General features: G+C 38.5%; 1 protein-coding gene across 4 annotated transcripts in view; it reads right to left on the bottom strand.

Annotated features, from left to right (window-relative positions):
• The window catches only part of RNF138 (ring finger protein 138), a 34,262-nt gene extending 10,211 nt beyond the window's left edge, over positions 1-24,051 (bottom strand). For 3 of the 4 annotated variants that reach the window (XM_024580514.3, XM_045187853.2, XM_053912935.2), the window contains exons 1-4: positions 23,931-24,051; positions 23,272-23,447; positions 9,722-9,887; positions 7,889-8,004 (exon numbers count right to left, since the gene is read on the bottom strand). In XM_024580514.3, coding sequence (XP_024436282.2) covers positions 7,889-8,004; positions 9,722-9,887; positions 23,272-23,381 — 392 coding nt within the window. In that variant the 5' untranslated portion in view covers positions 23,382-23,447; positions 23,931-24,051. The remainder of the gene's footprint in view (positions 1-7,888; positions 8,005-9,721; positions 9,888-23,271; positions 23,448-23,930) is intronic. The other variant, XM_053912936.1, reaches the window with a different exon arrangement.
• Positions 24,052-25,414: the final 1,363 nt, after the last annotated feature.

Genomic DNA, 25,414 nt, shown 5'->3' with positions numbered 1-25,414 from the left:
GCATGCATAGTTTTTATATAAATACATATTCTAGGCATACTTGCTCATATTTTTCATTGATGAGGTATGCAATAACAAAATTCTGATTTAAAGAATTTTAATATCAAATTAATGTCCTTTTTAAATACTTTCTCTCTTCCATCTCCTATTATAATTCTCTATTTTTCATTATTACTATCATTATATCAACCTAGTCTTTCCTAATCATTCTATATCATGCCTTGGCTACTACCGGTAGCTTAGTCATTATTTTAGAAATGTATGAATGTGTTCAACAACAAAAAAATCTATTACTGACACCATATTTTCAACTAAAAATAGACATGTTAGATAGACTGCCTCAAACTAAAAAGCTACTACACAGCAAAGAAAATAATAAAAAAAACAAAAAGGCAAAAATATGGAATAGGAGAAGCTATTTGCAAACCATGTATCTAATATAGGATTAATATACAAAATACATAATGAACTAGTCCTACAACTCAATAGCAAAAAACCTAATTACAAAAAGTGCTAAAAACTTGAATAGACATTTCTCCAAAGATGAAATACAAATAGCCAACAGGTATATGAAAAGATTCTCAATGTCACTAATCATCAGAGGAATGTAAATCAAAACCACAATAAGATGATATCTCACATGTTATGACAGCTATTTTTTTTAAAAAAAGACAACAAGTATTTGTGAGGATGTGAAGAAACTGGAACCCCTGTATACTGCTGGTAGGAATGCAAAACAGGGCAGCTCCTGTAGAAAATAGAACTACCATATGATCTAGCAATCCCCCCTCTGGGTATTCATCCAAAAGGACTGACATCAAAACTGAAGAATGCAGATCTATTCACAATAGCCAAGACTTGGAAAGAACTTTGTCAACAGATAAAGAAAATGTGGTATATAAATACAATGAAACATTATTCATCCTTTAAAAAAAAAAAAAAAAGAAAGAAACCCTGCAAATGTGACAGCATGAATGAACCTTGGGGACATTATACTAAGTTAAAGTCAGTCACAAGTCAAATACTACATGATTCTATTTATATGAGGTATCTAAAATAGTTAAAACTCTTAGAAGCAAAGGATAGAATGATGGTTACCAAAGACTAGGGGAAGGAGGAAGAGGAAATGAGTTAGAAATAAACACATATAAAATTTCAGTTATACAAAATAGGGTCTAGAGACCTGCTGTACAATATGGTGCCTATAGATAACATTGTACACTTAAAAATCTGTTAAAAGGATAGATATCTCATGTTAAGTATTCTTACTACAATAAAAAAATCAAACTATGTATGACCGTCACTTTATGCTAAAGTAAATTGTGATATTCCCTAAAGCAAAGTTTTCAAAATACTAAAGCATTTTATTTCTAGTCTTTTTAGAAAATAAAGAAAAATCTTAAGTTCTATATTTAATTTTACAAAACAGCAAAAAAAAATTCAATTTTGAGTACAAAAATATACTTGCAATACATGGAATAAAGGATTATTATCTAGAATACATAAAGAATGCCTATAAATTAGAAAAGGGCATTTTATTTAATGCTTGTAAAAGATTCCTTAATAGTTATTTAGCCACTTAAAATGTTCCAATACTTTCATTGGAACATTTTATAATACTTTCGGCCCTGGCTGGTGGAGCTCAGTGGATTTAAGCACCAGCCTGGGAACTGAAAGGTCACTGGGTCAATTCCCAGTCAGGGCCCATGCCTGGGTTGCCTGTGAGGCAACTGACTGATGTATCTCTCACACAGTGATGTTTCTTTCCCTCTCTTTCTCCCTCCCTTCCCCTCTCTCTGAAAGTAAGTAAATACAATCTTTACCAAAAAAAGATACTAATTTAAAACAAAAAGTTCAACACCTTGGAGAGAAATCTATTAAGAACAATGGAAGAGCTGTATTTGGACTTAACAGTATGAGCTTACTGATACCCAGTTATTAATGTTTACAAAGAGTCAAGATTAGTAGGAAAAGCCTGCAAACAGACCAAAATAATTTCCAAAGAAAATAAATAGAATGTGTTTCGGTTTATCTTAATGATTACATGCATCCTCCTTTTCTCCGCCTCCTCCTCCTCACTTCTAGGGGCTAAAGAAAACAGAAAGATACAGTCTTATATGTTAAAAGAATTTTATTGTTATGAATTAGAAATGGCCTTAGCAAAACAAATAGCACTGCTATATAATTATTATGAGAAACTACCCATGCCAATGCAATAATTTGTTAAACATCCTCCAAGTTTTATTAGTTTATCGTTCTACCCTGAATGATCTGACTAAAATCAGTGCTAGTTGATTCTGAATCACTCAACTGTAAGTTATACTACTTATATATATGGAAAAGGGGATTATGTCTATGTAACCCATCCTTGTATACTCAATAACATGAAGACTGTGCCCAGTAGTTCAGAAAGTACAATAAATATCTGTTGAATAATGAAATGTGCCCTGGCCAGAGAGCTCAGTTAGTTAGAGCATCATCCCAATATGCTAAGTTGCAGGTTTGATTCCTGATCAGGGCACATATAAGAAGCAACCAATGAATGCATAAATAAATGGAACAACAAGCTGATGATTCTCCCTCTCTTGCTCTCCCTCTCTTTCTCTAAAATCAGTAAGTAAAAATTTTTAAAAAGAAAAAAATGATCTGTGGATTTTGAAAAATTTTTGACTACCAAGAAAGGTACATGTAAATACCACTTAAAAAATTTCTATAAGCAGAATCCAGTCTTAATCACCCATTTGTACTTGTGAGAGAATACTGCAAACTGTATTCTAAGAAAGCACAGGCTCTATTCTGAGGTGGTCCCTTGAATTTGCTACAGAAAGGTTTTGGGTCTTGTTTTTTTTTTTTAAATCCTCACCTAAGGATATGTTTATTGATTTTAGAGAGAGGAAGGGAGAGACAAACATCGATGTGAGCGAAACATCAATCACTTGCCTCCCATACCACTCTGACTAGGGATGGAATCAGCAACCTAGGTTTAAACCCTGACCAGGGATTGAACCCACAACCTTTTTTTAGTGTACAGGATGATGCTCCAACCAAGTGAGCCACCCAGCCAGGGCCAGAGAGGTCCTTATTAAAATAATGAATCTTCCTAAGATGCCACGAAACCCTGCTCAACTATTAACTACAGCATATGGACCTGTTCTTAATCAACAATATAAAATGTATCTGCTCTCCAGTTACTTGATAAAGAGTAGAAACTTTAAATTCTCCAAAATAAAAGTTTATAAAAAGCATGGCTGTTAGCCCTGGCCAAGTGGCTGTGTTGGCTCTGTACACCAAAAGTTTGTGGGTTCAATCCTTGGTCAGGGCACATACCTAGGTTGCAGGTTCAATCCCAGGTCAGGGTGCATACAGTAGGCAACCGATCAATGATTCTGTCTCACATTGATGCTTTTCTCTCTTTTCCCTTCCTCTCTCTAAAATCAATAAAGACATATCCTCAGGTAAGGATTAAAAAAAAAAAAGTATAGCTGCTAGAAATAATCTTCATGGAGAACTACCTGAACATATATGTCTTGTCCATTCTATCACCAAACCTAGCCAGAATATTACAGAAAAGCCCCTGAAAGAAAAGCTTTAATAAATTGCAATAGTGCATGTGATAGCCTACACTGAAGGTCTTTAAAATACAGCCCTAAGTTAGGAGATACTTATTTCCCAGACTCCTCTCCAGCAAAACTGCCTTGACTGACTACATCCCTCCCAACTGCTCTCTCTATACACCTTTCTTTCTCCAAGTTCTGGTATCAACTTTCTCCCCTCCTCTGTTTTCATTATACCTAGCATATATCACTATTCTTGCTGATTTTCTAAAACCTTCTCACATACTGTACCTGGTACCCTACTCTTTGAAAATAGTCCCTTTATTAAATTTTCCTCAAACTACCTAATTTGAACATATTATCTGGTTCTTCCCAAGATCTTCACTATATTCTGGCTTTATATCTTTTATTTCCTAACAATTATTTTGTAAAAACTTTTCCTTTCTTCACCAATTTCCTTATAAAAATTGAAATACAAATGCAATTTTTCTATTGCAATTAGAATTTTACATAGAATATAAATATGAATAACCACATTCTGGATAAAAAGATATACATAAATATAACATATAAAATAAATTTAAGTATAAATAAATATAAAAGTATTAGATGGTCTAGTTCTAAGTCTTCAGAGAAAAGAAAAAGTTCACCAGTTGGCAAAGTGTGGGTTGAGGTTAGCTGTGGAAAGGAAGCACTTCTGGTAAAAGTATGGAGGTAAGAGAGGGATTACAATGATGATGATGATGATTAAAAACTAACATTTACCAAAGAAAGTAGTATGCTTTACCTGTATGAACCTATTTATTGACTCCTAACCCAATGAGGTGCTAATAGTGTCTTCACTACCATCCACTTTTTTTAAACAGATGAGAAAACTGAGGTACAATTTCTTACCAAAATCATACAATTAGCAAGTCACAGAGCTTGGAACCTAGGCAGTCTGGTTCCAAGCCTTCATTTTTAACCTCTAAGTTATATTGCTTCTCAAGGATGACAAGGGTATAACGCAAATAATTCAACGTAATGGGAAGTCAAGAAAGATAAAGGTTAAAAAGAAAGGCAAGTGCCATATCAAAAAGGGCTTTAGAATAAGAAATTTTGTCTTGTAAGCCATTTGTTGGATTTTAGATCAAGGAACCCAAGAATCTTGACCTCTCCAGAAAAAAATGTACATAAACAAAAATTTAGCAGTTTAAGGTGGTTTAGAGCCCCTAGTGACCCATGGAACCTTGGATGAGAAACACTGTTATGGGGCTATGAGATGTCATTGACAAGGTATAGGGAGAAAGGTACAAGGGCAGGGAGAAAGAGATCAAAACTGCACTTCTGAAATATCACTTTAGCTAGAGTATATAGGACAGATTAAAGGAAAACTACTGCCTAAAATCCCATTGCAATAAACAGTTCAAGTGAGAGTTGATGAGGGCTTGAGTAGGGAAGTGACAATAGAGATAGGAAAGAAGAGCACAAATGAGGGATACTACTATTAGAAATCACAACTAAAGAAAACATCAGCAAAATGAAAAGGGAACCAACCATATGGGAAAATATATTTGCCAATGATACCTCGGAAAAGGGTTTGAGCTCCAAAACATATAAAGAACTCACATGACTCCACTCCAGGAAGACAAACAATCCAATTTAAAAATGAGCAAAGGCCCCTGGCTGGTGTGGCTCAGTCAATTGACTGCCAGACTGCAAACCAAAGGGTTGCTGGTTCAATTCCTGGTCCGGGCACATGTCTGGGTTGCAGGCCAAGTCCCCAGTGGGGGATGGGGGGAGCACATGAGAGGCAACCACACGCTGATGTTTCTCTCCATCTATTTCTCCCCCCTTCCCTTCTCTCTAAAAATTAAGTAAGTATGTAAATAAATAAAGAAATATTTTTTAAAAGGGGGCAATGACCTGAACAGACACTTCTCCAAGGAGCACATTCAGAGGGCCCAGAGACATGAAAGGATGCTCAGCATCACTGGCCATTAGACAGACGCAAATTAAAACCACAATGAGATGCCACTTCACACCAGTCAGAATGGACATCATAAACAAATCAGCAAACAACAAGTGCTGGCAAGGTTGTAGAGAAAATGGAACCCTAGTGCACTGTTGGTGGGAATGCAGACTGGTGCAGCCACTGTGGAAAACACTATGGAATGTCCTCAGAAAACTAAAAATGGAACTGCCTTTGGATCCAGGATTATACCCTAACGAATCCTGAAACATCAATTCAAAAGAACCTATGCACCCCAATGTTCATAGCAGCACAATTTACTATAGCCAAGTGCTGGAAGTAACCTAAGTGGCCAACAGTAAATGAATGGATCAAAATGGGATACTACACAGCAGAAAGAACGAACTGCTACCCTTCATGACAGCATGGATGGACCTGGAAAGCATTATGCTAAGTGAAATAAGCCAGGAAGTCAAAGATAAATACCATATGATCTCACCTGTAAGTGGAACCTAATTAACAAAACAAGCAAGCAAAATATAACCAGATACACTGAAGTAAAGAACAAACTGACAGTGACTAGGGGGAGGGGGATTAAGGGGGAAAATAGGGGAAGGGTCATCAAGGAACATGCATAAAGGACCCATGGACAAAGCCAACGGGGAGGGGGGGGTGGGATTGAGTGTGGGAGGAGTTTTGGGTGGGAGGAGTAGTGGAGAGTGGTGGGGGAAACTGGGAACAACTGTAACTGAACACCAATAAAAATAAATAGAAATTAAAAAAATAAAATAAAATAAAATAAAAAAGAAATCCATAGTATCTATGACCAATTAGATCTGAGGAGTTAAGGAAGAAGGCACGTCTCCTAAAAAGAAAATTTGGTCACTTCACACTCAGTGATTGCACAAATCATATGTATTAAGAACTTTGCTAAGAGCTGGAGATACAATGTTCACCAAGACAAATACCATGCCTGCCCCTAAGAATAATCTATTGAGTTATTTAACAAATTGTTGAGTAATTTCAATAGAAGTACAATAATAAAGCAGTAAGAGATAAAGGAACCAAAGGGAATTTTAAAAAGTTGTCATCCAATGACATTAAGTAAAATGAGAACATGAAAGCATTCTGCAGAATAGGCAATCAGGAAATTACTAAAGACTTTTACCAGAACAGTTTTAACTGTTCATAAAAAGCCTACCAAAGTATGAGTGATTACATCACCAAAAATTAGCAACACGTGAAATGAATTGCTACCAAAATAAAATCACAAGAGTCTCTGCTTAACATACTGTCTCATGGGCCTTTCTATACTACCACCTATACTGCCTTTTTTTTTTTTTTTTACACAATTGTTGTGTGTGCTTGCTATTCAGTTTTTAAAAGTTAAACACTTCTTGTTAGGATACATGCAGGGGTGTTAATACTATTAAAAAAAGGGAATGACCCAAAAAAGAGGACAGTGGTTACCTCTGGGCATATGGGTTCAGATGATCATGGGCTCAAAAGGAGATTCTAAGGTCCTAAAAAGTGTTCTATTTCTTGACCTGGATTAGTGGATAATTAGGTATTTATCACTATTTTTAAAACCACATATGCATTTTGGCCTCTCTTCTATATGAAATACATTTCATAAAATGTCTAATATACAGAAATCTAAGACACTAAGATATAACTTAAGCCAAAATCTACTTTTCAAAAAAAAAAAAAAATGAGACTAACCTAGAACTAAGAATTTAATAGTACCAGGCCTCACTTTTACATGACATCTTATTATCAGAGTAAAAATCTCAAACAACTCTATTTCTTAGGTAGTAAAAAGATTTCAGTTTGTAAATACATTACTGAAAGGGATTTTTTTTCTAGTTTTTAAATAATCTCACTTGCAAAAGAAAACAGCCTTCAACTCTTAAGTCTATTTTTTATTCAAAAAAGTGTAGACTTTCCTAAAATGACTTTAAAGATTTTATTTATTTTGAGAGAGAGAGGGAGGAAGAGAGGGAGAGAAGCATCAATGTATAAGAAGGTACATCAATCAGTTGCCTCTCACATTCCCCTTACTGGGGACCTAGCCCACAATCCAGGCATGTGCCCTGACTGGGAGTCAAAAGGGCAACCTTTCGGTTCACAGGCCAGCACTCAATCTGCTGAGCCACACCAGCCAGTGCTCCTAAAATGATTTTTAAAAAACAAGTTTAAAGTTAATCTCCCACATGTAATCTTACATTTATCAAACTTCTGAATACCCAAATGATATAGTTCTCCTATCATTTTACTTTAAAAACACAAACACATAAAACAAAACACACCTTATCATATATTTCTCAAAACAATTTTCATTTTAACTATAAAAATTCTCTTTTTAAGAATAAATATTGCTTACCTGCTCCCTACTGAATCTTGAGAGATCTGAAAGTTTGGAATGATAGCAGAAACACCATATTCATCTTGATACTTCTTACAAGACTTGTAATGATGTCTCATGCGATAGAATTTAATCTGTAAATTATTGATTAAAATGTAATGTGACTTTTTAAAAAAAACAATTTTATTTATATAGCTAGAGGAATAAAAAAGGCAGAGAGAACACACTGGATGGTGCTGTTTTAAATCACTATACACAGAAAGATCTATCCGCATCTTCAGGGGTGAGGTGCTGACAAGGTCAGCCCCCCAGCAGCCAGAAACAGACACACAGTGAGTAAAGAAGGCACTGAACAGTCCATTTGTCGACAGTGAGAACAGTACTAGGTGTTAGGCCAATGCAGTGAGACCAGACCTTTGCTCAGCAACCTCAGGACTTGAATTCTGGCTAAGAAAGAATTCAGAGTCAAGATTCAAACTATAAAGTTTATTTAGAAAGTCACAGAGGTAGAATAAGTGAATTGTATAAGAAATGGGCTTAGGGAACAAGTTACAGAGGCAAAAAAAGGATCCTTGGAGCTTAGGAGAGAGAGGCGAGGAAAACGTGGCTAAGGGGAACAGGGTGGGGAAAGGAGCAGGCATGCTCCCTAGAGACAGACACTGTAATGTGACTTTTATTTTTATATAAAATTCCCAAGATTTGACATGCTGTCAAAAAAGGGGAAAAAAGATAAAAATTGATAACTAAATATTCCATTGAAATGAGATTTTTTTTAAATACGTAATTTAATTCTTAATATGTTCCTGTCCATTTAATGAATTGAAAGTGGAAAGAGTCCATCTGTCTGTAAAGTCACTACAAAAAATATTAACAAATAATTTTATACTTGAAACAATACTAATTATATACAAAAAATGAAAGTACTACAAAGATGCCTCATGGTATTGGGTATTTCTTTACTCTTTAACTAATGCAACTTGGCAGAATTAGAAAGCACTTTAAAAAACTACATTCCTTGGTTAACACTTGGAACATTTTTCTGTTTCTCACTGAAGAATAGAGCCAAAAATCTCCCAAGTATATTTTCCAGCTTCACTTCACTGCCCTGTCAGTTAAGACCTCCCTCAAAGAGATGGAAACACAGATCTGACTTGTGTGAATGCATGAAATAGCAACTGGGTTTACTCACTGACTGTATTAGCTATTTGAAAAAGTGGCTGCAATAAATCCACAAACACATGGATATACCCAAAGCCTAACCACACTTCACCACTGCACTTCTTCTCCAAATGAGAGAACAATAAAATCCAGATTGGAGAATTAATGCCAGTTATTTGTCAATAGCTAATTTTCCCACTTGCTCCTTAAAACTTAAGTAAAGTCTTCTGCTGAAATTTTATGATTTCTTAGATGAAACACGTAAATAAACAAGTGGGCAGCAATGATTCCTTGACTACAAGAATCCATTTGGTTATTTCTACATGCAAAATTGCAATGATGATACTACCATCAGAAAAACTATTTAATGGTTGAATTTGTATCAGAATGGGGTTTAAATGAGAATACCAGTTTGCTCATTTTCATTTAGTTCATATTATCTATGTTTAGTAGATAACAAATGAGTAATTACTTTGAGAAAAAAAGAATATGGGAAAAATTATGGTAAATTCAGAGACTGTGTCTAACCTATAGCCATAGATTTTTTTCTTCTTTCTTTTTCTTTTTGGCATTTTCAGCCCAATTATCAATCTAAATACTTCTTTCTCTTCAAAACGGCACCCACAAAGAATATTCAGACAGGAATTTCAGAGTAAAACTTGACTTTCAAGAGCTCTGTCACACTTACTGTACCTGTTTTGCACAGCATCTGCAGCTACCAGACAACTTCCTCATGACATTTTCAAGGTCTAAGGCCCGTTCAGGACATGCTCTTTCTCTTCTAGTCACAGTTCCACGACAGAGGGGACAATGTATTCCACTTTCTCTCATCGCAGTCAGGAAACATTTTCTACAGAAACTAAACCAAACGTGTATGACATGTTAACTAAAGAAAAAAGTAGTCTTTTAATTGCTATGATTAAAAACAAACAAGCACTTATGGATATGTATTCACGCTAAAAATTAGTTAGGCTATTCATATGTACATAAGTCCTGAAAAAGGTGAGATACACTGCTTGGAGAAGGGAATGACAGGAGTTTCTGGAGTGTTGAATAGACAGGTGTGCTTGGTTTGGGAAAAACTCATTAAGCTGGACATTTATGATGGAGCACTTTTCTATTATGTATATTATATGTAAATGAAAAAATTTAATTAGGATTTAAAAACAAGGGTAATTATGTTAAAATTGGTATAAATAGTTAAACTAAGATTATCCTGTAACTAATGTAAAATAATATTGAATATAAACTGTAACTAAAAATAAAATTTTGAAAAGATTATCTAATCAGGCTTAATAAAATTAAAAAATTTCTAGAATCCAGAGCAAAAATATAGCCGCAGGTAGAGAAAACTGAATGACCAGTATAATGATTTTTAAAAGAACCACACCCATATAAATCACTGAAAATTTTTAAATAATGATTTTTAAGTAAATTTTATTGATTATGCTATTACAGTTGTTCCATTATTTTCTCCCCTTTATCAACCTCAGCTCTCTACCACCCCTCCAGCATTCCCCCTTTTTAGTTCAAGTCCATGGGTTGTACATGTAAGTTATTTGGCTTTTCCATTTCCTTTACTGCTAGCCTCTCTCAGTCTATTTTGTACTTACCAATTACGCTTCTTGTTCCCTTGTCCCCCCATTTCCATGCCTCCCCCTCCCCACTGATAACCCTCCATGTGATCTCCATTTCTGTGATTCTGTTCCTGTTCTAGTTGTTTCCTTAGTTTGTTTTTTAGGTTCAGTTGTTGTAAATGTGAGTTTGTTGTCATTTTACTGTTCGTAGTTTTGATCTTCTTTTTCTTAGATAAGTCCCTTTAACATTTCATATAGTAAGGGCCTGGTGATGATGAACTCCCTTTTTACCTTAGCGGGGAAGCACTTTATCTGCTCTTCCATTCAAAATGATAGCTTTACTGGATAGAGTAATCTTGGATATAGGGCCTTGCCTTTCCTGACTTCAAATTCTTCTTTCCAGCCCCTTCTTGCTTGTAAGATTTCTTTTGAGAAATCAGCTGATAGTCTTATGGGCACTTCTTTGTAGGTAACTGTCTCCTTTTCTCTTGCTGCTTTTAAGATTGTCTTATCTTTAATCTTGGGTAATGTAATTATGATGTGCCTTGGTGTGTTCCTCCTTGGGTCCAGCTTCTTTGGGACTCTCTGAACTTCCTGGACTTGCAAGTCTATTTCCTTTGCCAGATTGGGGAAGTACTTCATTATATTTTCAAGTAAGTTTTCAATTTCTTGTTCTTCCTCTTCTCCTTCTGGCACCCCTATGATTTGGATATTGAAACATTTAAAGTTGTCACAAAGGTTTTTAAGCCTCTCTTCAGTTTTCTGAATGCTTGTTTCTTCATTCTCTTCTGGTTGAATGTTTATTTCTTCCTTCTGTTCCAAATCACTGATTTGAGTCCCAGTTTCCTTCCCTTCACTCTTGGTTCCCTGTGTATTTTTCATTTTCCTTTGCACAGACTTCACTTCTTCCTTTATTTTGCAACCTTACTCAATCATTTCTGTGAGCATCCTGATTACCAGTGTTTTGAACTCTGTATCTGATAGGTTGGCTATTTCCTCGTTGCTCAGCTCTTTTTCTGGAGTTTTGACCTATTCTTTCATTTGGGCCATATTTCTTTGTCTTGGCATGCCTGTTACTTTGTAAGGGCTGGAGCCTTAGGTATCTGCCAGGGCAGGACAACCCACGAGGCTGCACTATGGTGCTGTATGTGCAGGCAGGGTCAGAGAGGGAACAACTCCGCTTGATCAGCTCTCATCCTGCTTTAGGTCACTTGCCTCTCTTTCGGTCACTTCTCCCACTACCCACAAGCGAACTGGGTCCTTCTGGTGCTGATTCCTGGGTGAGTGGGTGTGTTTACATTCTAGGACCCTGTGGGTCCCTCCAACGGACTCTTCTCTGAGACTGGGAGTTTCTCCTATAGCCACAACCCCCACAGATTTTTACAGCCAGAGGTTTTAAGGCTTCATTTCCCTGTACTGGAACCCTAGGTTTAGCGGTCTGTCTCACTACCCAGTTGTTCTTCCCAGTTTATCCACACGCGAATGTGGGACCACCTGGTCCACCAACTTCTGCCTTGCCATGTATCTTCTCCTTCCTGGCTGCCCATCTCTGTCCCTCCTACCAGTCTGGATGAATGTTTCTTTAACTCCTTGGTTATCAGAGTTCCATACAGTTCAATTTTCTGGCAGTTCCTGTTGTTTTTTGTTTTTAAATTGGTTGTTGTCCTTCTTTGGTTGTGCGAGGAAGCAAAGCATACATACCTAGGGTTCCACCTTGGCCAGAAGTCCAAATTAATGATTTTTTTCTACTTGTAATATTTTCCAGAGGAGGAGTAAAAAGAAATAGATAACTTACTAAGAAAAATCAGATTAACATCAAAATCATCAGCAATAACAAAGAGGTGACAAAACAATTAGAATGATGTGTCAAAGTTCTGAGGGAAAATGATTTACAACCTAGAATTTCATCATTGCTTCATATGTTTGGCATTTCTGATACAATGCAATATATGCAATACAGAAAATCTTGGCATTCTGCAAAACTGTACACTAAATCTCACAGGGCTTGTAGGGAAAAAAATAGTTGGGGTAGACTACTTGTGCAACCCTATCACCAGAACACTTACAATAACCCAAACAATGCTAATAAAAATATTAACACATTTAAAAAGACATTTAAGTTCCTAATAAACACATGACCCTAAAATTTTAGAAAGGGGTCAGAGGGTTATAAGGAATGGCTGAAGTTAGTAATTTTTTTTTCTTTTTATAAATTTCACTTATTTTTAGAAAGAAGGGAAGGGAGGGGGAAAGAGAGGAAGACAAACATTCATCAGTTGCCTCTCTCATGCCTGGCCTGCAACCCAGGCATGTGTCCTGATCTGGAATCAAACCAGTGACCTTTTGGTTCGCAGGCCAAAACTCAGTCTGCTGAACCACACCAGCCAGGGATGAAGCTAGTAAATTTTCAACAGCTTCTCCAATAGAAAACTCATGGTCAAAATGAACAAAAAATGTAGGTTGGTGTTTTGTATAATAGTATATGATTCTGTGGTTTGTTATTCAGCTGAGTGTTAGGATTCTTTGCTTCAGCTGCCATTTGCTAATAGCCCAAAAAATCAAAGAGCAGGGTGGAAATCACATATACACCAAATTGTTGCAAAACAACAGAGTGTTTTCATTGTTCAGTCTTCACTTGTCTTTAACCTTGTTTGTGATCATTTGCTATGGAAAATTTCAGTTTTTAATGTAATCTAAATTCATCACTTTTCCCTAAAATTACAGCTTGTACTTTTGTAGTCTTAAGCCTTCTCCCTCTCAAATTCAGAGATATTCCCCTGCATGCACTAGAAATAGTTTTATCTTTAATAAATATGACAGCACAAATCAATGGGGGAAAAATGGCTTGTTCAGTAAAACTGTATTTGGTTCATGGCTTTTCATATGGAATATCTACTGTATACTATACATAAAAAAAAAATTTCCAGGTGGATTAAAAACTTAAAAATGATGAGCCAAACTTCTAACAGAAATGCAACCTCTAACATGTTCTACTTATCATTTATCTACTGCTGAATCAATATTATACCATGTTAATAACCATAGCTTCATAATAATGTCATGATACCTGGTAGGGTTGGTTCTATGTTCTACTTTTTCTAAATATTCTTAGTTATTCGTGGCTATTAACTCATTACTGAAATTTTTTAATCAGTTTTTCAAGGTCTACCAAAAGAATCATGCAGAGATTTTATCGTAATTGCATTAGCATTTTAAAGGTTATCTGAGGAAGAACTGGCATCTTAATTTAACTGAATCTTTCCATACATGTGTCATATCTTACTACTTATTCAGATTTCTTATACTTTTCAATGAAGTTTTTAAATTTTCCCTATAAAAGCCTCGTAATTTTTATTATATTTATTCTAGTAAACACTAAATATTCTAAATACATATATGTTAGTTTTTATTGCTATTATAAATAGGGTTTTTCCTCTATTAATATTGTTGGTATAAAAAGCTAATGATTTCTATCCGTTGTTCTTGTATTCAGAAATCCCTCTGTACTATCCTAGTGGTTCTAAGATTCTTAAAATGAAAAAATTACAGAACTAGGGAATTTAATGCTTGCCAACGGTTAAGGAGGAGTGGGGTAGGATCAAGAGGAAAGTGGGTATGGTTATAAAAGGGCTAAATGAGGGATCTTTGTGGTAATGGAATGTTCTATATCTTTACCAATGTAGATATCCTGATTATTATTATACAATGTTACCATCGGGGGAAACTGGCTCAGGGGATTGAGCGCCAACCTGTGAACCACAGGGTCACTGGTTCAATTCCCGGTGAGGGCACATGGCTGGGTTGTGGGCCAGGTCCCCAGTAGGGGGTGCATGAGCGGAACCCACACTTTGAATAAAAAAGAAAAAAGATTTTTAAAAAAAGTTATAAATTAGTATATAAAAATTTAACATGGAAAAATGCTCATAGCCTTGCTAGAAACCAGAAATATATTTTAAAGTAACTTCTAACTGCCATCAGGAGCTCTATTAAACTAGCAAAAAATTATTTTTAAAAAAAGTTGGCGAAGATGATGGAATACAGATACACTTTTAAAAATATATATATTTTATTTATTTATGTTCAGAGAAGGGAATGGAGGGAGAAAGAGAGAAAGAGAAACATGCAGGTGTGGTTGCCTCTCACGTAGGCCCCACTGGGAACCTGGCCTGCAACCCAAGCACGTGCCCTGACAGGGAATAAAACCAGCAACCCTCTGGTTCTCAGCCCACACTCAATTTACTGAGCTACACCAGCCAGGGCCAGATATACTTTTACAGTACTACTGGTATTTTGTAAGTTAGCCCAATTTTGTGGAAAGCAACATGACATTTATAAAAAAGAGCAGTAAATATTTATTGAGTACTTAATACGTGCTAGACACCATTTCAGAAAACTTATATTCATTACCTTGAATTCTTAAAAATAAGTGTTTTAAAAGACACTTAGTTTTCTCATCTGTAAAATAAAGATGAAGAAACTAAGGCTTATAAATAACTTTTTTTAAAATTAAGAGGCTAAAGGCTAAAAGATGCTCCTTCACTAAAATATAAGGTCCTGAATGTTCCCTCGGAGTCTTTGCCCAGAATGTTCCCTCTACCCCAGAATATTCTGTACACAAACACAGCCCTCTAAGCCCTAGCCAGGTACCTCAGTTGGTTAGACCATCGTCCCAATATGCGAAGGTTGCAGGTTCAATCCCCCGCCAGGGTACATACAAGAATCAACCATTGAAGGCATAAATAGGTAGAGCAACAAATCAATGTTTCTCTTTCTCTGCCCCACCACTTCCTCTCTAAAAAATCAATAAACAAATTCTTTAAAAAAAAAAAAAAACCACAGCCCTCTATAAATGAATACCTACATACCACTTAAATCTCAGCAACAGTACCTCTTCACCGAGAAACAGTCTTTGACTACCTACCCACCCACCCCCAACCCACCCAAGATCTGATCCCCTTCTTATATGTTTTCGGAACCTAAGTTTGTAACTACATGTTTATCTGAGTATTTATGTGAATGAAAATACGTCTCAGCCCTGGCTGGTGTGGCTCAGTGGATTAAGCACCGGCCTGCAAAACCCAAAGGTCTGATTCCCATCAGGGCACATGCCTGGGTTGCAGGCCAGATCCCTGACAAGGGGCTCGTGAGAGGCAACCACACATTAATGCTTCTCTCCCTCCCTTTCTCCCTCCCTTCCCCTCACTAAAATAAATAAATAAAATCTTTAAAAATAAAAAAAAAATTAAAAAGAAAATACATCTCAACAATACAAGCTCTGAGACAGCAGGGATCATATCTAACTCTTCAACATTGTATGCCCAGCACCGAGTTGGGCAACTAATAGCATTCATTAAATTTGTTAAAACAATGAATGCCAATTTACCTTAATCCAATCCAAAAACTATTAAATCCCTTAACCCAAAGATATAATCCATAGTCCTCAAATCAAAACCATGAGCACCTCCCACATACCAAACACTTTGCTAAAGCTGTAATCATCCCTCTATGATACAGCTGACAAATTCCTTTATTTTACCTATTGACCCAGCATTTCAACCTGTGAAAATTTATCTTACAGGGAAAACTCTTACGTGTGAAATGGTATTTATATAAGTTTAATCACTGAGGTATATTCATAACAGCAAATAATTAGGAACAACCTAAATGCTCATCAATATTGAGAATGGATAAATAATGATACATCAAACAATGGAATACTAGTAGAATACTAAATTACATTCTATGAGGTCAGGAATTTTTATCTACATTAGTACTAGTATATAATGATTAGTGGATATTTGGTCCTAAAACATCCACAGAGACATTTAACTCACACCAAAAGATCCTTGAAATGTAGTATCAAAAATGTCCATGAGCACATTTGGCCCATGCCAAATGGTCCTCGATATTTGGTGCTGCCAAAAAAGTCCATGGGTTCAAACAGCCCATGTTTATTTCTAGTTTTGACTTACAAGATTAATACACAAAAATACTATCATGTTTTCTTCGTCAAATAATTGTTGTGTTGTGTCTGTATTGCCAACAGTAACCCTGCCTACTTCTATAGCCTAGTAGGTAGTGGCACATGGGGTTAGGTAGATGGGCTGGAATGGACATCTCCATGGATGCTTTGGACAGGACCAAATGTCCTGCAAGGTACATAATGCATAGGCAATGTTGGTTGAATGAATGAAAACTCAAAAAACCAAAAGAGAAAGAAGGTCCTCTATGTACTAACACAGAATGATCACTGCGATAGTAACATGAAAATAACAAGGTACAAGGAATGTATACCGTATACTATTCTTTATGTGAAAAACAAGAAAATAATATTTGCAACCTTGTTTATACACATATCACTGGAAAGATATATAACAGTGATTGTAGGATATAGTCACATTATTCCCTTTATGCCTTTATAATTATGAATTACAATATTCTCCATTCACCACATATCCTTTGGTATTAACTACCTGGACCAAAAGAACTTGAAATAGATGCCTTTCTATTTACAGTAATAAACTAGCTTTTGTGTATATGCTCCTTGCCCATTAATCACTTAGTAACCATCTTCATGACCAAATCATCGTCATGACCAGTATAGCAGTGGTTGTGTTGAAGTAGCCCTTATTTTACTAATGGCCCCAAAGTCATTCCCATACTTTTATTACAGTATATTAATTATTATTGTTAATCTCTTACAGTGCCTAATTTAGATATTAAACTTTATCATATATATGTGTAAGAAAAAACATTATATATATATATATATATTCAATACTGAATATTGAATATATATAGTATAGTATAGGTTTCAATACTATCTACAACTGTAAGAATCCACTGGGAGTCTTGGAATTTATCCCCCACTGATAAAGGGGGACAACTATACTGAAACTGCCAGACACCATATAATAACATTTACTGAGGTATAAATTAGGAAAAGGCTGCGTGAAGTCACTTAGTGTGCTAATTTGAATTTTGTTCAGCAAGGATTCACTCCCCACCCCTCCCATCATAAGAGCAACTAACATACTTCCCCTCACCATTGCTGCTGGGCATGGCCACATGACTTGTTTCAATCAATGAGTATGAGCAGAGGCTGGAAATAAGCCTGCCCACTTGGTCTTGCTTCTTGCACTTCTGACTGCAAAAGAATTACAGACATGTGGAGCAGGCCTGAAAGCAACCTATAACCTGGAGCCAAGCCCAGATGAGCCAGCCTGCATCAGTCAAACCACAGCTGATCTGAAGACTTATGATCAATAAACAAATGCAAATGTTTTATGTCAAAAAATTTTTAAATCTACCTTTTTGTGTGAAATGTTGTAGTTATTAAACTGACATAATTTTATATTATGTATTTTGAAAACTGTTATATGTCGACACATATGCACAAACATTATGTCACTTGTTCCTTGCAGCAACCCTGTGAAATAGGTAACACATTTTTACCCATTTTATGAAAACAGGGTGAAAGGAGTTAAAAGACAACAAAGTGATACAGCTATAATCTGTGCTCTCAACACAAACCCATTCATTCCTTTACTCAATATTGAATGCATACCCATTCAGGTAAGTGAAAGTAGGCCTGGCATACTGCCTTTATAGAAGTTATAGTCTAACGGGTGAGAATGACAGTGGTCAAATCAACTGATTCCAAAAATGTTGATTACAAGCTGTGACAAGAGGTACAAAGTAAAGTTATTCAGGTCTTCTATCTCCAACTGGACTTGTTCCTTCCTCTGTATAACCAAACACGAGTCTATAAAATTGCTTATTCCTCATCTCCCTTTGGCTGGACTATTTGAATCTGCTAAACAGAGCTTCTTTGAAAACAAAGTATAGAACAAGGAGGAGAAAAGGTACAAATCAAGATTACTAAAACTATTTTTTTCACATATCAAAAGATCCTGTGTCTTTAGCATAGTACATTACTCTGAAACAACTTAAAAATGTTATCTTTAAGTTTCTTTCAACTTTCAACTAGGAGATACTAGATGAATTTCTGTCCTTACCCATTCTCCTATCCTAAAAAAAGGCTGATCAACAGACACTGAGAGAGTAAAACAACTTTCCCATCCATCATGCTCCTGATTTTAGAAAAATCTGTCACCTTTTATCCTCCTAGTCTTTTTTTAAAAGATGGTATTTATTTATTTTTAGAGAGAGGGGAAGGGAGGGAAAAAGAGAGGGAAAGAAACATCAATGTGTGGTTGCCTCTCCTGCACCTCCCACTGGGGACCTGGCCCACAACCCAAGCATGTGCCCTGGACTGGGAATTGAACCAGCACTCAATCCACTGAGTCACACCAGCCAGGGCTATCCTCCTGGTCTTATAATCAAAATCATTCCCCAAAATAACTTTTTAAAAAAAAGTCAGACTTTGTAAGTTGGTCTTCAGGACTTTAAGTCAATTTTCTGTTACATAATTAAATAGCATAGCTTTTTAAAATTATGTCAGTCTTAAAAACCTTAAGGAAAAAGATGGTCTAGAGCAACCATGTATTAAACTGGCAAGAACACATATAAACCTGGCTTTCAGAATTATAACAAATCTGTAGAGAAGAATTTTTAAAAGTGTATATGTTCAAATAACAAGAAACCAATAAAGTTATTAAAATTACAAGAACTATAAACTGAAAATTCAGGGACTGGATAATCCAAGGAAGTTAATAGAGAATCATATAAATCTGTGCTTAATGGGAAGTGGAAGCTGATTTACATTAGCTTATTTTATTTTAAGATTTTATTTATTTATTTTTAGAGAGAAGGAAAGGGAGAGAGAAAAGGGAGGGGGAGAAACATCAAAGTGTGGTTGCCTCTCACGCACCCCCAACTGGGGATCTGGCGCGCAACCCAGGCATGTGCCCTGACTGGGAATCAAACCAGTGACCCCTTGGCTTGCAAGCCAGCACTCAATCCATTTAGCCACACCAGAGAGGGCTACATTAGCTTATTTTAAAAGGTGCTTCCTTACAGAGATGCCTAAAAGCAAATAGATTAGATTTCCATATTTAAGAATCTGGCAAGGCATCGCTTTGTCATTATCTGTGATTTTCATTGTAATGGAACTTACTTCTAACAATGCACAAGAGTTATTTATTTCCTTGACCATTCACAAAAGGAAAGAAAGATTACAAAGGACAACACCAAAGGAGATAAATACGTTCCTACTGTGCCAGTCTGTACGTTCTTCTGAAAACTGACTTTGAGTACCTGATCAACTTTAATATTCTTACTTCGACTTTACATGCTTTTCAAAATAGTACATCTGATACTGCTAACAACTGGTTTCCTTACAATTTTTCTGTTTCCACTGTCACATTCCATCCTGGGTTTCCTTCCTATCCTGCCCATTCCTTCTCAGGCTGCACTTTTCTTCACTCCACATTTTAAAATATATTCACCAGCACTTTGTTCTGTCTAGGCTCTCTGCTACCTTTCAATTTATATACCTCTTCATATGTCTATGTCCATACTCAGTTTTAGATCCATGTATTCCGGACCTACATACACAAACCTAACCAATGAGCATATCAAATCTCACACAGTATCCTTAAAATGTCAGAAATCTCTTCTCTCCAGTTCCAGTATCATTTCCTTGGTTCAGGTTCCAATCATTCTCTCCCTGACACAGCGATGGATGACCTCTTCACTAGCCTTACCACTAACAAGCTGGACCCCACTACTGAAGTGAACTGTCTAAAACTGAAATGTGACCAAGCTACTCCTCTGCCAAAAATTATTGAATTGGTGTCTATGGCTTTCAAGAAAAAGTTTTGGTTTACACAGTAAATTCCTGCCAATATCTTTAAGCTCTATCTCCACCACACTCATCCTTTGGCTTCAGCCAAACTTTGCAGACCAGATATAGTCATTCTCTGTAATCCCTGCTTGCTTCTGCATATGCTATGAACCTAATCCGGGTATTACCCCAACAAACTCTGAATACCAATTCTGACCTAAAGTATTACTTCATCAAGGAAATCTCCCCTATAGTTAAAGACTGATTTAGATACCTACTCTCAATGCTCACAGAAAATGTTATACCTAAATCTCTTTCGTATTAATCACATTCATCTATAGGTGTTCTCCATTAGACTATTAATAGTCTCTAGCGATAACGCACTTTGTTATTCCATGTACATGACCTACAGAAAACATTCAACAACTGCTGTTTGAAAGAATGAATGGAGATTAAATGAGAATTTATATTTTGGTGGAGGTATTCTAACAAAAATGAACTTGCTCCTTTAGTAGTGGAGCAAGACTAGAATAGTAGTGGGCAAATGCTTTGCTGTCATTGAAGTGGTAATGAAAACTTTATTTTTCTGCCGTGATTGGTGTGGCTCAGTGGGTTGGGAGTCTGCCTACAAACCAAAGGGTTGTCGGTCTGATTCTAGGTCAGGGCACATGAGGAAACCCATCAATGTTATTCTTACACATGGATGTTTCTCTTGCTCTTTCTCTCCTTTACCTCACTCTAAAAATAAATACAATTATTTTTTTTTAAAAAGCAAGTTTATTTTCTAACAGACCCATACTGCCACAGTGACCCAAAGCATTATCACCTCATCTCTCACTACCCATCAACCAAAAACTGACTTTGTAGCTAAATATAAATTTGTCTAAAGGCACAGGTTTGTCCTTTGTGAAAAGAGAAAATGACATTGTAAACTTAGATTATTTAAAACAGAATTCTATTTTCCCACCACACTCTTCCAGTCAGTGAGGCCCTGTTCCACTAGTCCCATCCCTTCCAAATAAAACTTCATCCCCCCCTGCTTTCTTTTACTTCCTTGTTCAGCTAGAACCCAGAGCAACTGTGTATGTTGGAGATTTGAGGGAGGGGGCAAAAGACAGGAGGTGGAGGAGGGTGTTAAGAGTAGTGTTCATTCCTCTTAACAAAATCTGCTCTGTTTCATTTCATTTCCATATCTAGTCTGATCACGACCAAGCCCAATGAGTTGATCTGAGAAAGGTCCCTAACAATCATCTCCACTCTCTCTTCCATAACCTTAAGGTCAAGCCAAATTTCAGTCTGATTTTTAAATGATCCATAAGGGAAATAGACTTGAGCAAACTACTTGGAATTTTGAGGGGAACTAGAGATTACAAAGAGTTCTATAGGGCCAATGACCCAGAGGGTAACGAAATGATTCTGTCAAGAAAAATTTGCTTCCTCTCACTTTGCCCTTCATTCCTTCTTTCCACCCACTGCTAGCATAAGCACAGGAAAGGCAACAATTTATGATCATGAATACTGACAGATTAAATGCTAAAAAACATACATTGTACCCTAGACATTCAAAATGTTTTTCTAACAATCAGCATTTGTTGCTCCAAATAATAAAGTAATTTCACACTGTCGTTTATCTCCCTTAAACAACAAAAACATAAATGGCATAACTTCTATCATGAAAAGCCACTTACTCTTGGCTCTCATCACCACAGAATAGAAATAAGGTAGGCAGCAGAGTTAAGATTGAAAATCACAGTGAGAACAGTGGGTATCAAGAAACAATTGAAATAAAATTTCTGATTAACCCAAAATTCAATCCATTCTTTACAAAACTATAGAACCTCCCTCTCCAAAAAAATAAGGGGGGATGTATTTAGAAACTTGTTGGGATTCTTCTCAGATACTTTCAAGCACACAGAAGTTTTAAGCCTGAGTGTATGCTTTTGCAATAAAGATTTCCAGACCTCACCTGCCAGAAATTATTTTCTAAGTATGGAATGGCGCCTGGGAATTGATATGTTTACTTAAAAAGTTGCCCAGGGGCTCTGATCAGCAGCCAGGTTTGTCAGAAGTGCCTTTTCAGGAAGGGCTCCTTACTGACATTCCAGCAGTCTATGAAATTCTCGAAGCCCTTCCTATAAAAATAGGCCAAATCAAACACCATGGCACCTCACCTAATCCCTCTGTCTTCTCCCTCACTCGTAGGGTTACTGCCTTATTTTCGGTTCATTCCCTCTAACAGCAGTCTTCCCTTCTCATCTCCACCCTTGTAATAACCAAGAAATAAGCAAAAGGGTAAAACAAAGGGAAACTATCATTTCAATACCCGGAAATCCTGTCACTTCGAACATATGAGAGAAAACCCCCTCTAGATAATTCGAAGATGTACTAAATTTAAACGAAACGAAGCACTATCAAAGGAGGTGTGGGAAGCAGGGCTGGTAGGTAAGGTAAGAGCTCTTAGACTTGGACAGGACGGACGAAGATGCTAAGAGGAGAGGAGGTGTAACTTTAAAGCCGGGCAGCCCGCGCCCGCACCCCCTCGGAGGGCTCTGACACCCGACACCCAGCCTTCACTCGGGTTGCTAGGAAACAAAAAGGCTCCACGTTCCCTGCCATTCCTCCCCGGCGGGGAGGAGAGGAGCGGGGCCTCCGGGGCCAGAGGACGCCACCGCGACGGGGCCGGGCACTGCCCCGGGGGAGCAAAAACCAGGCAGAGCCGGAGAGCCGGCGGAGGGGCCGGGCCCGGAGGGCGGGCGAACCAGGCTCTCACGGATCGGGAACGGGCCCTCGGCGCAGAGCGGCGCTCGGGTAGGCCAGGGCGAGCTCCGCTCCTGTCAGGGCGCCGCCGAGGGTCCAGGGCCGGACGCTAGGCCTAAACGACCACCCGGCACCGCGCAGAAGAGGGGGCGTCTACTCACACGTGCTGACAGGCAGCGGTCCGCACCGGCGTTTTGAGCACCTCCTGACAAACGGGACAGTAGAAATCATCCTCGGTGTAAGAAGTGGCCGCGGAGAGATCCTCGGCCATGGCGAGGGTGGTGAATCCAGGAGGCGGCAGCGGCCGAGGTGGCAGAGGCGGCCCAAGCCCGACTCCCTGCGTGAACCCAGAGGGGGAGGGGACGTGTGAAGAGGTGGCTCGCGCCAGGAAGGGGGCGGGGCGGGGGCGGGGCGAGGACAGGGCGGGGCCTAACGCGGAGACACTACGGCCGCGGGCGAGGCCTAAGGCTGCAGCTCCAGCCCCGGCGGAACCCGGAAGCGGTGCCTGGCGGGAGGCTGAAAGAAAAAAACCGGCGATTGGTTTCGCTTTCACTTCTAACTGGAGCTGGAGGAATAAGAAGCCGCACCCCTCGCTTGGGAGGGGCGTCCGCGGCCACTCTGGTACTCGTACTCCGGCGCGCGGCCTCGGCTCCACCCCTAGCCTCTACTTCGCAGCCGGCCTCCGTTCCCCACGCTTTCGGGCTTCTTTTCCTCGCCCCCGCCTCCCCCGAGTGTCTATCCTGCAGGCCGTGTCTCCTTGCTACCACCCACTCTTTCCCGCCGCTCCCCGCCCCTCCCGTCCTCTCTCGCCGACACTCACTTGGAAGCTCCGCAGTGGCGTGGCTGATGGAGCCCTCTCCCGACACGTGGTGAAAGAGGTGGCCCAGCGCCGGCCTCGGGCTCGTCGCGCCGCTGCTCCCTTGCTTCGTTGCCGAGGCCGGGAGGGGAGTGGCGGGCAACCTGCGCGGTGCTCATCGGCCCGAAACGGAGCCGGGCCCGATGCTCAGGCCGCACCGGAATCCCCCCACCCCCTCCAGTGGCTCTGTGGAGCTCTCTGGTGGCATTGCGCTGCCGCGGACTGCTGGGCAGGTCACCGAACCCGAGGAGGCGACAAGCGCTCGCGGAGGAATGGGAGGAGGGCAGGCTCCATAGCAACGGCGCGCGGCTGCTAAAGCAGGTTGTGACGTAAACAGCTGGGTGCCCACCTGTATCGCCCCCACCCCGCCTCCCTATACAGCGGGGACCTCATTTCTCTCACCAATTATCGATTATATTGGGTTTCTCGGGAATTTTTAATAGGAAAATGCCACCCCTAATGTGAAAGATTTGGCCCTTAGTACTTGTCTTTGTCATGTTCTGATGCTGTCAAGTTGTATTGTGAGGCAATAATATGCATTTGGGGATTTTAATGCCGGGCGGGGCGCTGGGGCGAGGGCAGAAATTTCCCTTGAGGTTTCCTTTTCGCCCTTGATGTGCCTGATCACAGTTGCAGATGCAGTCTTACACCCACACCTTTGTTTTGTTTCGGGATTTGATAGCTTTGAAGAAAAACTAAGTAGAAACATGGATCGAGACATTTTGCCAACGTTATTCACTAAATATTATTTTTCATTCTTTTATTTTTGATTTTAGAGAGAGGGGAAAGGAGGGAGGAAAAGAGGGAGGGAAACGTAGACGTGAGAGAATGATTGGTTGCCTTCCCCCACCGTGAATCGGGCCTGTGCCCTGTAACAGAATTGAACCGGCGACCGTTTGGTTTGCGAGAGGACGCACAACCGAGCCACAGCAGCCAGGGCTGTTTTTATTTTTTAATGAACCCTTAATTTGTTGATATATCCACATAATTGATAAATCTCTAAAATGGAATCACAACCACATGAGGGAAGTAAGGAGAATCTGGAACATCGTAAACCATCGTCAGTTAACTTCGGCAGGTGGGGGTAAGGAGAGGTTTCATTAACATGCTGTTAACACTCTCCACCGTGCTCTAATTAAATCATGAATAGAAGCCATTGGACGGAGTAGTTAATTCAATTGTTATTTATTGTCTAACATTGTCCTTGACACTATGTTAGATGCTTTGCAGATCTTATGAAATTTGCTCCAAGCTAGTTTACACTCTTGAGTGTCTGTGAAAATAAAAGGACAAAAATAATGGTATTTGCAACAGCATGAAATTTTTCAGTAACAATGCTGTATTGAGGGTAAGAAGCAGAATGATTGGATTTGTGTGGGCTTAGAGAAAACTTAATGGAGGAGATGGGTCTTAATGTGCACCTTAAAATTCCTAGAATACTTACTGAA

This window comes from Desmodus rotundus, chromosome 10, assembly GCF_022682495.2.
Source record: "Desmodus rotundus isolate HL8 chromosome 10, HLdesRot8A.1, whole genome shotgun sequence".
NCBI lineage: Eukaryota > Metazoa > Chordata > Mammalia > Chiroptera > Phyllostomidae > Desmodus > Desmodus rotundus.
The sequence above is the reverse complement of the archived record's forward strand: the minus strand, read 5'-3'. Positions and strand labels throughout refer to the sequence as shown.